Source organism: Daphnia magna, linkage group LG1 (assembly GCF_020631705.1).
Source record: "Daphnia magna isolate NIES linkage group LG1, ASM2063170v1.1, whole genome shotgun sequence".
NCBI classification, from domain to species: Eukaryota; Metazoa; Arthropoda; class Branchiopoda; order Diplostraca; family Daphniidae; genus Daphnia; species Daphnia magna.
In genome coordinates, this window is record NC_059182.1 from 2,635,003 (window position 1) to 2,647,692 (window position 12,690).

The following is a 12,690-nucleotide window of genomic DNA, read 5'->3' on the forward strand; positions in this document are numbered from 1 at the left end:
ACGGCATAATCGAAATTGAACGCTGATTTCGATTTAGTCATTGGTTTTCTCTTTAGACTAGCCGTTTAAAAAATTAACGAAAACAGTTCTGTTAGCGCACCAACTTCATTTATGGTTTTTAACATGTAAATGAAAAACTATAAGACCAATAGAAAAATAAACCTGATTTCCGTGATTTTCATTCAATTCTGAATCTAAATCATGTATTTTAAGCCAAATTTGAAATTTGGCCAAAAATGAAAAAGTGGGAAGGGTATAGCCTTTTCACTTTTGTCAAAGTCGGCCAAAAATGACATCTCTTGAAATTCTCCAAAAATCACACGGCATAATCTAAAATGAACGCTGATTTCGATTTCTTGATTGGTTTCCTTGTTAAACTAGCCGTTTCAAAAAATAGCTAAAATAGTTCTGTTAACGCACCAACTTAATTTATGGTTTTTAACATTTAAATGAAAAGCTATAAGAAAAATTGAAAAATAAACCTGATTTCCGTGATTTTCATTCCATTCTGAATCTAAATCATGTACTTTAAGCAAAATTTGAAATTATGCCAATAATGAAAAAGTGGGAAGGGTATATATAGCCTTCCCACTTCAGTGGGACCTGTTCAAAAGTAATGTAAAATTCATATTTGACTCAACTTAACCATTTCGTTAACTTGGCCCTAAACATATGTATACACTTCATGTTTTCAAAAGTTAAGTTTAATAATAAAATTAAGCAAAAAAGCCAGCGAAAAAATGTCTGATTTGTTTTGGGTTTCAATGTTTTCCTCCCGAAATTATAATTTCTTTATTGCCTTGTTGAAGCAGAAGGAAAGCTGGGGTTTCGTGGGCTTGAAAATTAAATTCCACACATTGTTCTCTGACTCTGCAATCAATAAACTAAAATATAAATTTTTTAATTAATCAACTTTTCATATCATCTATCACCCATCCTGTCTGAATGGGTGTCTGTCTGAGAAGTGGAAGATTGTGGAATCAATCTTTACTCGTGAAAATAATTGATCTAAAGGAACAGGTCATATGTCGTTTCATTTTACCAATTTACCAAACTAGTAACGAGAAACAAATGTATAGTTCTCCAGCTTTAGGTTTTTCCTGCCAATTTAAGAAAACCAAAACGGATATTTTGGCAATTTTTAAAATAATATCCAATAACAAATTTAAATAAATTGTTTAATTTGATTTGTTGGCGTGAATGCGTATTTTATTACTTAGACAATTTGCAACGGAGTTTAACCGCTGGCATTCTCTGCAGGAGCCTAAAGCATACTGCTTGATCAATAGTAATGATATAAGATTGTACTAGACATTCTTTCAACTGAAAATATCGAGTAAATCTTTCAACTGATTTGGGATTTGAATCCTCGACCTTCAGCATAGCAGGCCGAGGCTTTACTACTAAGCCATAATTCATCGTGATAATATATCTATATTTTCGTGTTAATTGAGATCAACAAATTTCCACTTAGAATTTTTTTGTAGCACAAATCAAGATCATTTCCTATTAACATGTCCTCAATAAACCCATCTAACAGAAACCCATTGAATTTACAACATTTAATTTCATTGTACGTGTTAATTTTCACCCGGGTTTGAACTCGAGACCTTCACCAAGTGAGGATCCACACACCAATATTCTGCCACAAGGCTATGATCCTTGAGTACAAGCTATTCAGGTTAGCATATTATTTTAAGAGCCTATAAAAATTGCCTTTACAATTTATCTTTTCCTTCCTTCTAATATTAGTGCTATTTAAAATATAACTCATGGCTCAATGGTTGAGCATCGGCAATGTACGCCGAAAGTTTAGGGATCGATACCCGAACGAGTTAAAATTGAATGTGTGTTAGTATTCCAATACATTTGACAAACCGATAAATACAAAGTTTGTATACAATATCATTCTGCAGTTAAATAAAACTCTCATATGTATGAGATTCAAATATGTATAACAGCAAATTACCAATTCCAGGATTGCAATTCGGCTCTCAGAAAAGGGGTACTTCTTGCGGGGAATACTGTGCCGGTCCAGTTATAGAACCGGCCTGTGCGCGGTTCTATAACTGAATGGTTCTATAACCAAGCACCCGATCTTAGTGCCACCTATCGTCGGTTCTTTCATCCCTCAAACTTTGACGGTCTTAGAATGTAAGGGCACATAGCAGAGTGGTAATGCTGTTCGCTATGGATCTAGATTCCCGTGTTCGAACCGGTGCTATGACTAACTTAAAAAGATTTTAAATATATGTGTAATATTGTCTTTAGCTATGAATGGTGAGATATTAGTGTATCTTCATTAGTGGGGGACCATCCACAGAGGAAGCGGTTTGATGAACTAGAAGAACTGCTGTCATATCAGAAGGAAAAAGATATTAGAGTTGGTAGAAGGACTGGAATGGAACAAGGTGCAAGAAGATAAGAATGAATAATGGAAGCTATGTATTCTATTGTATTTGGTATGAATAACTTTAACCCCTATTATTATTAGTTGGGCCATTGAACCGATGTACAACATTGCCTAAAAAGATAAAACCCATTACAGTAATATTTGTTTTGCATGTTTTAAAAGGCAAAACCCATTCATTCCCGCCATAGAAAATCGATATATTTCATAATACGGCCAACGGTGGCGCTGAAACACGGCAAAGAAAAATCGGTTCGATAACCGAGCCGGTTCTATAGCTAGGCGGTTCTATAACTGGACCGGCACTGTAGTGTTCCCTGCAAAAACCCCTTTTCTGAGAGGGAAAATAGCCATAGTGGAGGAACCATGGGTCTTTGACTCTTGGTGAACTCTTGGGAAACTCAAGAGCGTTAAGTGTAAAGCACAATTGAAGCGTAGAAGGAGAATTCGTATTAGAATTCCATTGAAAAAACCTCGAACATTACCCAGCTACATCGTTTATTGATTGCAAATGTATGACAGTTCAAAACTACACACATTCTTTGGCACTTTAAACATAATTTTCCTCGGAAACGGATAACATTTTGAGAATATTTCCATGTTCAAATTTTCGAGCCACATCAGCAGGTGTAAGTCCAAAGTCATCCTTCTTATCGCGTAACGCTCGGTTCTTCAATAGGAAGATAACACAGGATTCCTAAAAGCAGCAATTCAATTTAGATTAAACAAATGCTCTGGGGCTGCCGTGAACCAAGCTAGCTTGTATGGCAGGGAAAACAATACAAACATATTTATATTTTACCTGATTGTGGTGCGCAGCTAAATGTAATGCTGTTCGATTGCTGACATCTGGCTGGTTAAGGTCAGCCCCAGCTTCCATCAACGAGATTAGTCGTTTCACATTTCCTCTAGCAGCAGCACTGCACAACATTTCACCAATTGTGTGAGGTCCCGACGTCAAGTGAGCCCCACATTGCACCAATACAGCTATCTGAGTGGTTATATCAGGATAGTTCAGAATTCTGCTCAACGTATACAACATAAAAACATTTTTCACGTACTACATCGTTATGATCTCCTGTAACTGCCGACATTAACGGCGTATTTCCTGAACGATCTCTCGAATGGACGGAGGCTCCTCTGCCCAGCAGAAATTCAACAACGGCCAAACGTCCTTCACTAGCTGCCGCATGAAGCGGAGTTCGACCATCAACATCACCAGCAGACAAGTTAGCACCATATCTCTCCAAGGATTCTAATTTATACAAATCGCCCGTCTACAAACCAGAAGAAAAGGAGGAATAAAAAATCTCGACGATACAGGTAACCGGATCAAATTAAGTTTTTTACCTTGACGGCTGAACAAATAAGTGAGGGGAAAAGAACGTCTTTGAGTTGTTCCATTTCTTCACTTGAAGACAAATGCAAGGAACGTGCTAAAGCTTCAACCAGCTCCATTTCTTTATCCAGTTTTGTGTGTGGAAGCGTCAATTCACCCCGTAAATTGGTCATCATCATTTGCCTCTTGGTTTCAAGATCCCACTCATCTTTTGACAAAACGTACGACAATTTCGTTAGGGCAGCTTCAGGTGTCATATCAGCACCAGGTATAACTCCGGCTTCCAGAAGTGCGGCTCCAGTTTCGTAAATAGCCTGAACAGCGCCATGGCAGCATTGCGTGGTATTGATAATCAAGACACCATTCTTTGTGGCCCTACGGAGCTCGTCAATGAGATCCAGACGATTCGATGGGACGTTACCTAAGACCAGTCAAATATTACCCCCATTAACCATCTAACATTGTTTACCAAACATCTGGAAATGAAAGTTTTACCCGAGCCATAAGTTTGCATAACAATGCCTTCAATGGGCGGATGTAGAAGAGCTCGAACAGTTTGAATAGTGATACTGGGAAAAAGGCGAAGCAAACATACGTTGCGGTTTAAAATGGAATGGACACGAAATCGATCGATCGTCACCGGTCTAAACACAGATCTGTATTCCACTAGAAAAGAAATGATTCAATGATGATACCAAGCGCAAATCGAAAGATGCAAACTACAATTACCATGTACGTCGATGCCAAAGTGGGCGAGAGACGGCAAGTTTGGCGAATCAAACGCGTCCAGGGAACCGTTGGAGCGTTTGACTGTCCGATTGCCCCGGTAGAGCTTGTGGTTGAAAAAGACGCACACTTCTGGTATGCAATAGGTTCCAGCAACGATCAAAGCACCGAGAAAGTTATCCCGCCCATCGCTCCTTATTTCAAAAATGGGAATTTGCGACCCGGTGACTATCACCGTTTTGCCCAGGTTCTCCAACATGAAAGACAACGCCGAAGCCGTGTAGGACAACGTATCAGTGCCGTGGAGGATGACGAAGCCGTCAAAGAGTTCGTATGATCTCTGCAAAGCCAAGCGCGAAGCCATCAAACATTAGTTTGCAAAAGATTCAATGATGGCCGGAAATTAAACGCACCCTCAGATCTTTGGCGATATTGATCCAGTCGTCCATCGTCATATTGGACGAGTCCAAGAGTGGCTCATATTCGTAAATAGTATAGAGAATGCGTTTGGCATCAGGACCGAGCGATGGCAGTGCTAACGGAGCCTTGTGCGTATTGCCGGCGCCAAAACGGGCCGTCGCGTATTTCTCATCGTGCAAATGAATGGCTTTCCGTATCATCCGTTCCAGGGCGTTGGCCATGGGCACCAAAGCTAAACAAAAAAATCAAGGTCAAGAAGATATTCAGCAACAGCAAGAAAAGCTTAGAGACAGACAAACCGAAAACCACAAGGCCATCAAAGCATCAACAATGCCAAGGCAACTGCCATTAAGCTCAATTACTAAATCGATAGCTCTTCAGGATAGGACTTCCTCTATCCTACTAATTAGACAAGCAGGTCACAACATCTCATCGTGGCGACAAGAAATCAGCGTACAAATACACAGACAAGAGAGCAGAGGAGAAAGTTTTCTGCAAACATGTTTGATGCGACAGACGAAATTCGTTTTAAGAAACTTCTATCACATGGAAAAGGAAAATGATTCGGCCGTGCCAAGAACTGACGCAACGAAACGGAGATGGAGGCGTGGCTCAAATACTAATGTGTAAACTAAAGACGATTATACGCTGACGACGTCATTTTTTGTCGTACCATGTGACGTCAAAAGGTTTTGCTATCGATCGATACGCAGACAGGGAGCACGGAACATGTGTGGGAGTAGAAAACATAAACGACAGCCCTCCTTACCTCCATTCTCGTTTCTCATCATGCCGATCGTTCCTCCTAAAATGGTTGAAAAAAAAAACAAAAGTCCTGTTATTACGAGTCTTGAATATTTCTTCAGCTATCATTTAGAAATGATAAATAAATACACACTTTACCCGTGTAGAGAACCAAGACCTTCGATTCGTTCTTGGTTTCGAGGTTGGCGCAGACGTCCATAGACGAATGGCGCCATAGTTTCTTGGGAACGTGAGCCGCGTCGATAGGGGGGCGCCCACCGTTGCTCGGAGATGTAGAAACAATTTCGCTATCATCGTCCGCTTCCAACGTCGAAGCCACAATCTTCACCGCTTCTGTCTCCTTTCGGCTGCTGCTCAGCATGTCCTCTACTGTCTATGTCCGTAGAGTAACACAAATATGTACAACACACGATAAAAATAACCAAAACAAGGGGATTTGAAAAAGTAAAAACCAACCGAAAGATAATGCAATAAATAAACAAACAATATATACAGAAACGAAGACGACCGATTATTGTTAAAAACAACAAGATTGAGAAACAACGCGCAATCTTTGGACACTACTCATCGTACCTCGTCGTTCCACTTTTAACAGAAAACGACGACGCTGCTGCTGTTACGTTTTTTTTTCGTGTTGTTTCGGTTACAAAGAGGAAGAAAAAAAAGGCCGGAGACGCACAAACCTGCGCTGTTGTAAGAATGTCTCTCGATCACGGGGGAGCTTTACACGCCAGCCAAGTTGCGCGATTTAATAAAACTTCGTTTCTCCTCTTTTCGAGACCTCCTAAATGTTTGCGTGCAGAATCACTCCCCAACGCGTGCAGAAGTCTTTCTCGAGCGCGCGCGGTTTCCTCGCTGAACTTCGTTTTTTTTTAACACTCCGCAAACTTTAGACGAGCATACATACACACACACACACACACGACAAAAAGAAAAACCGCTGATGCAATCGAGCAGCGACCGCGAGTAAAATTACACGAGACAAACAGACACATCGGAGCAGTCTTTTTCGTTCTGAATGGACGAGCCAAAATGGGTGGAGCCAGAAAGGTGGAGGGGAGTGACCAAGACCAAATGGAGAAGCCACGGGAGCAGTAAATGATTGTTTCGCCTTTCCAAGGGCATGCGCACTTTCCCATCGTCCCTTTTCAAGAAAACGCGGGCAACGTGGCACTAGGGAAAAAAAAACGCAAAGGCGTGACTATAATGGAAGGATCGTTACGGATACACAGTTAAATTGAATAAGAATTGTTGATTTGTTCTCGCATTCAGGACACAATGTTGTCATTTTTCGACATCACGGGAGCGCTTTAAGAAAAAGCACACATCCCGATTTCAAAATATATTTGCGGCTTACCTGATTTCTATTCTTAGGCAATGCAGTCGCGGACGCCCTATTTCTTTTTCTTTCTAATGACGGTATTTTTTTCGGTAGACGATGATCCAGGAAAAAATTCCTTCGCGGTTGGAATAGTAGAGCTCTCGTTTATAACGATCGGCGAATCGGATAACTAAACAAAAATCGACACTGTTCTCCAATCTACGAAAGCGTGTCACATTTTGCCTACAAGGATGCGATTATTTCGAAAAAGTATTAAGGCCTCGAACGTCAACCACTTTCTTCTTGAACAAACGCAAATGTTTTCTCCGATTGTTGTTGGGTTGAGCATCCACAAAATGGTCGTGTATTCTTTTTTTTTTTTTTCATGACGTGTCGCTTTTCAGCCAAAAGAAACAACGGTCTTACAAAATATTTCGAATCAATTCGCACCGTACTATCGGGGGGAGTAGAGATGTGGGGGGGGGGAGCAAAATCAATTGCAAGAGAAAAACGATTCCCAAAAAGGATTTAAAATCATATGAGAACTGAAAAAAAAAAAGTGAGACAAAAATTTCAAAAAATGCAGGCGACGTCAACTAGGGAGGTGGTGGGAGGCAAGAATCGTGAGAGGGACAGGGTTCAGCTTTTCAAATTAAGATTTCTGATGTCAAAACTTTCCGGTACTGGAATTTCTGCTTTTCCAATTACGTAAAGATAACTAATTATTTTTCTGTGATCCATCCGGAAGAACGACTGAGGAGACGAGGTTGAACGGATGTGAAGGAAAAATTGATTACAAACAAGACAAGTACTAAACACTACTCGATCGATGACCATGACAGATAAAAAAAAAAATGAAATGAACAATTTTAATCCTCTCGATGTGTGAAACTTCTTTTCGCTTTAGACTCGCGCGACGCTCGATGCATATTCGTCTCTCAAACGGCCGCGCTGCAAAAGCCAAGGAAGAGGTGGATATATAAAGAGAGACCGGATGTTTTGTGTGTTGAGGTTGAGTGAACAAGTCATCGCCTTTTTCACTTTTAGTTGCGTCTTTTCTTTTTTATTATTAGTTATCATATTATTATTCAGAACGCGACGAGGGCGACGGCGGACGAGATATGAGAACACGAATTGGTGTCTTTTTTTATAATTTTTTCCCATTTTTTTTTTTATTCGCTTCTTTTACTTCCCACAAGGACGACGCTGCGCGCATATTTCCGAACTTTCACTTCTTTTTTTTTGTCTTTTGCTTTAATAACGGCGGGGAGGCAGGTCTCGATCTCCGAGTGGGGTGGCGCCCGGATAGCTGTAGTACAACGGTAGAGCATAGAGACAAGAGTCACGAATTTTGGACGGTCGGAATATACAGCAAATGCAATTTCTCTCGACTACTTTTTTTGTAATCAACACGTAGAAAGAAAAAAAAAAGAACAAAAAAAAAAAAAAGAAAATCTACGACAGCCTTTGAGGAATGGCTGAACTGTGTCGGATCTACGCAAAGTGGACCGCGAAACGGTCGGCAAATAATTAAAAAACATCTTTATTTTTCATTTTTTCCCCGGTATTCACTGCGTTCACTTGGCCTAGACCACCACAATTTCTACTACTTTGTCAGGATTCGTATTGGCGAGAGCAACGACTGGACGACAACGATAGAAGGCTTTGAAATAGCTTACCGTCTAGAGCCGTATGGATCAGATGGCACCGTTTCGTACACGTCACGATCGAATCGACCACTGATAAGGAAAAAACAAGAACATGGAAATTAAAATCACGGATATTTTGTGGGTAGCGGTTTAACTGTAACTGGAAATATGATCAAACTTACTAGGTGTCGCCCATAGGGCCGGGAGGTGGGGTCCTTCTACGGTACTCAGGTCCGGCTCGAGATGGTGGGTAATCGGCTGATGGTGGTGGGCGCCTATCGTAAGGTGAACCGCCCATTGGAGGCATCGGACGCCGATCCCGATCGCCACCTCCGTAGCGGTCTCCATAACCTGGCTCGTAACCACGTCGTTCATATGATGGCGGGCCGTAGGGATCTCGGGAAACCGGGGCAGGTCCTCGTCGTCCATACATGTCAAAATCTTCATAATAACCTAATGCAATGGAACACTGGTTAGACAGATTTTGCAAAGCACTCACTACATTTTTCTTTAATTGCCTCCACCATTTGAAGGAGGTAGACCACCTGGTGGGCCATATCGGTCACCTAGACCTCTTGGGCGGTCATAAGGTGAAGGTCTACCACCACCGAAAGCTCCATTTCTTCCAACAGGGCCACCTCCTCGACCACCACCAGGTGATCGGCCACCTCTCCCTCCTCCACCACCTCCTCCAGCTCCCTTCTTTCCAGTCGATGGCTGCAAATAAGAGGAATAATCACTTAGTTTTGTATGCATAATACCAGAACCCATCGGTACATGAAAAATTCAACATCAATACTTGACAGATTTCTAAAAAAATCTTTACCTCAACAGTAATGCGGGAGCCCATGAATTCTGAATTGTGTAAAGCAGCAATAGCTCGTTTGGCCATTTCTTCGGACTTCATGTGCACAAATCCAAAACGGTTGAGCACGTCACATTCTGTAATGACGCCATACTTCTCAAACAGAGCACGTAGATCTTCTTGCTTCGCATCGAGAGGCAAACGTCCAACGAAAATCTTTGTCTGTTATAGGCAATGCAAAGATTACTAGTATACTACAGTTTTCCTCCACATCACTACGGATCACGAAAGGTTCTTTAATGGTACTTACCGGCGGTGCGGCCATTTTCTGTCGGTTTCTAAAATAAATTACACTGCGCAAAACTCCTTTGCAAAGATGTTCAACTTATTAAATAGACACTAGACGCAATATTAGAACGGATGTCAGTGGATTCGGCGAGCCGTCACGAGAAGCAAAACCCAAACGAATTAATTCGTAAAAGACGTCTGAGGCGGGGAAAATTTCTTGTCTTTTTTTTTAGAGAGAAGGCTAGGGAAGGAGGATGGGTAAGCGTCAGAAGCCGAGACAGTGTTGCCAGATTTATTATCAGACAGCGTGGAAAAATTTCGAATAAAAAAAAAATAAGTCAGTGATATATCGATTAATCAACGTGGCTATCGGTTTCAGTTCAGAATCTTGTTTTGATACTTGTCACGCGAGACTTTTTAAGTTTCATTTCATTGAACTCACCCATTTTGCCAAGCTAAGTTCTAACCAAGCAGATTTCGCATATTTAAACTTAAAACTAAAGCAAGAGTTCATAGTAGATATAGATAAAACCGATACCTTGGGCGTTGAATTCAATTTTGTAAAGTTTTATGTGTGCTGTCCACAGTTTTTTTTTCATTTTCTTTTTAAAGGAGCCAATAGCAATGCGTTTCCATATTATCACCTTATCTCTCTGTTCTTCTAAAACGTTCTGCAATTACATCAGTAAATCGCATTTTGCAATGTACAGCAGACGTCGCTTATATACGACAAAATACTTGTTCATGCATTCAAAAATGGGTTTATAGCTGAGTTATCTGCCGCGTAGAATCGTTACCAGTTCCCTTCTCTGACACAAGTACTGAATAGGAGATTAATATTCAGCGTGTATACGGATGTTTTCCACACGCGCTTTACACTATAAACTACACCATAGCCCGTTTTAAGGGGAAGCGTCTGCTGCAGTATCATCTGACACTCACGCAGCATCTTGCATAACGCAAGAGGCTCTGCAGACACTTCTCAGTCTAAAATGGAGAATAGGCTGAATGGAAAAGTGCCTACTTAACCGACATTTGCACACAGCACGGCCCCTAAAGAAGAAGACCTTACACAAAGTGAAGATGGCAAGACAGCTATTCTTCTTTGTTATGTGCGTGGACATTTTAATGGCATTGCGAGGCGTTCTTGCTGTAAGTGTAGAGATATGCGGCAGCCATCTTTGATGGTAGTGATGTGGATAAAAGGGAGATGAAGCAGTACAGTCATGCTTGCAAGTTTCTTTAGCAGGCAAATGGGTCTATATCCTTTCATTTTGTTTGACGGAAGGGATACTATGGTGCCTACCATACCCTCGTTTTCTTCCATTCTTCTCTTCCTCTACGTTTCAGTCAATTTTCTACTTTTAATTTTGCACTTTTTCGCGGGTTGCAAAGAAAGAGAAATAGAATAGCATAAAGGGGTAGGACCAATATCCTCCATCAAAAGAAATAAAGGATATAGACCGATTAGCCTCTAAAAAACTTCAAAGCATGACTGTATATCTGCATTATATTGCCATTATTTTCGGTATCCCAAGTCTAGCCAATTTTTGCGTAAAAGAGCTAATATATATCGTGCAAAAGGCAAACTCGTGACAGAACCAGCGATTATCCAGTTTCGCACGCTAATTGTTAGAACGCAGATATTAACGGATGAATCGCGTGTGTTATTTTTCTGTAACATGGCGTTTCTTCAAGTTGTCGCTAGATGGCAATTATCAAACTCAACTTGAAAAAGGGGAAAACAAACTTTTGAGCACGAAAATGAAACGGAAATAGAATTACTTTCCATTTTCAAATTAGGTGGTACAAGTCTGCTGGTAGATCTACTTCGCTATACAGAAGAGTCTTCAAGTTTCAACCACCCCTCTGGAGAATATTTTATTCCTATACGTCGTTGCCGTCGTCTTTCTTTTTCCTATTAAGCTGAGTAGGCCTACAATTGAATTCGACAAGACCGAAATAGGGTCTATAAGGTTTTATAGGTTTCATTCTATCCATATATACCTCGTAATTTCACACGAGTCCTCAAGGACCTAAAACAACAACAAAAAAATTCTCCTTTTTTCGACCAAAAAAAAAACTTTGTTCCTCGTTTTATTATCAAGGACATCTCAGAAGTCCTCGCAATGTTCATCTGGGTAAACTTCGTTCTTGGGCAAAAGATCGGCTGGGCTGCTAGAAACTCCACATAAAGTCCGAATAAACTCTTTTCTCTTTGGTCCCTTGATGGGATTAGAGGACACGGACCGACTGGGCAGTGGTCTCTCTCTGCAAACTACTTAAAGAGAAAATAAGGGAAGACGAACATTCGTGCTCGCTGATTCAGGATGCTGATGCGTTCTTTGAACCGCATTGGTCATCCCTTCTCGGGAGGATTGACTTGTTTTTTTTTAGAACAAAAATATTTCAAAAATTCGGTTGGTATCACAAGAAAGAAAAACAAAAGTAGTTCTAACAAACAAAAGGAATAACTGAAAGAAAACTTTTCGTTTGATCTCTGTGCGCAAGTTATTTCCCATGGCAAAATCGATTAAAACATTGGATTGCGATACACGCTTCATAAAAATATGGATGTGTACAAGCCCACGGCTAAATGGAGGATATACCCAAGTCCTGATGTGATTACGGTCCTCGACAATCGTTTCCCCCGTATATAAGAACAACAGAAAAGAAAAATGGCAAAAGAGATAAAAAGAGAGAGGTTGATATATGAGCAGGGTTAATGAAGCGATTCAATCGTGGGTGATGTGTAAAAAAAAGAGAGAGCGATAGTCGGTTGCGGGAAAAGATATAAGCGTACATGCCTTGAGGCAATATTCCACAATGGATCGTCATCGTGATTCACGATATCCTCGCCTACGTACACACAAAGGCAAAAATAAAAAATAAATAAAAGCTCCGCAGATCTCATTTAGACTTGAATAATATTTCGGGAAGAAAATCATTTATTGACACAGGGGACTT

General features: G+C 40.7%; 2 protein-coding genes across 9 annotated transcripts; both read right to left on the reverse strand.

The window, feature by feature from the left end:
• Positions 1 to 2,891: 2,891 nt before the first annotated feature.
• Positions 2,892 to 6,568, reverse strand: LOC116932038 (L-asparaginase-like). Of its 4 annotated transcripts, none has more exons than XM_032940063.2 (10): positions 6,344 to 6,568; positions 5,799 to 6,033; positions 5,665 to 5,700; positions 4,889 to 5,127; positions 4,479 to 4,815; positions 4,245 to 4,415; positions 3,761 to 4,170; positions 3,472 to 3,687; positions 3,213 to 3,401; positions 2,892 to 3,107 (listed from the first exon to the last, which is right to left on the reverse strand). In XM_032940063.2, the coding sequence occupies exons 2-10, from the start codon at positions 6,019 to 6,021 to the stop codon at positions 2,961 to 2,963; spliced, it is 1,968 nt and encodes a 655-aa protein (XP_032795954.2). In that variant the 5' UTR covers positions 6,022 to 6,033; positions 6,344 to 6,568; the 3' UTR covers positions 2,892 to 2,960. The 4 variants fall into 4 exon arrangements, with proteins under 4 accessions (XP_032795954.2, XP_032796599.2, XP_045036628.1 ...); XM_032940708.2 differs by having other exon boundaries at positions 6,234 to 6,373; XM_045180693.1 differs by lacking the exon at positions 6,344 to 6,568 and adding an exon at positions 6,117 to 6,215.
• Positions 6,569 to 6,653: 85 nt separating this feature from the next.
• On the reverse strand, positions 6,654 to 9,996 carry LOC116915296 (RNA-binding protein 4.1-like). Of its 5 annotated transcripts, none has more exons than XM_032920568.2 (6): positions 9,746 to 9,994; positions 9,457 to 9,657; positions 9,149 to 9,347; positions 8,813 to 9,083; positions 8,661 to 8,720; positions 6,654 to 6,833 (listed from the first exon to the last, which is right to left on the reverse strand). In XM_032920568.2, the coding sequence occupies exons 1-6, from the start codon at positions 9,758 to 9,760 to the stop codon at positions 6,809 to 6,811; spliced, it is 771 nt and encodes a 256-aa protein (XP_032776459.1). In that variant the 5' UTR covers positions 9,761 to 9,994; the 3' UTR covers positions 6,654 to 6,808. The 5 variants fall into 5 exon arrangements, with proteins under 5 accessions (XP_032776459.1, XP_032776382.1, XP_032776537.1 ...); XM_032920491.2 differs by lacking the exon at positions 6,654 to 6,833 and adding an exon at positions 7,318 to 8,290 and having other exon boundaries at positions 9,155 to 9,347; positions 9,746 to 9,996; XM_032920646.2 differs by lacking the exon at positions 6,654 to 6,833 and adding an exon at positions 7,318 to 7,932.
• Between the last annotated feature and the right edge of the window lie 2,694 nt (positions 9,997 to 12,690).

What these genes read in the sequence shown, in the direction of transcription:
- LOC116932038 (XM_032940063.2), bottom strand. Translation starts at nt 6,021, where the DNA reads ATGCTGAGCAGCAGCCGAAAGGAGACAGAAGCGGTGAAGATTGTGGCT. An exon ending in CTTTGGCATCGACGTACATG is followed by an intron (nt 4,416 to 4,478) that starts GTAATTGTAGTT and finishes TTTCTTTTCTAG; the next exon opens with TGGAATACAGATCTGTGTTT. An exon ending in TAGCTGCGCACCACAATCAG is followed by an intron (nt 3,108 to 3,212) that starts GTAAAATATAAA and finishes TGCTGCTTTTAG; the next exon opens with GAATCCTGTGTTATCTTCCT.
- LOC116915296 (XM_032920411.2), bottom strand. An exon ending in GCTCCCGCATTACTGTTGAG is followed by an intron (nt 9,348 to 9,456) that starts GTAAAGATTTTT and finishes TCTTATTTGCAG; the next exon opens with CCATCGACTGGAAAGAAGGG. An exon ending in GGCCCTATGGGCGACACCTA is followed by an intron (nt 8,721 to 8,812) that starts GTAAGTTTGATC and finishes TTTCCTTATCAG; the next exon opens with TGGTCGATTCGATCGTGACG.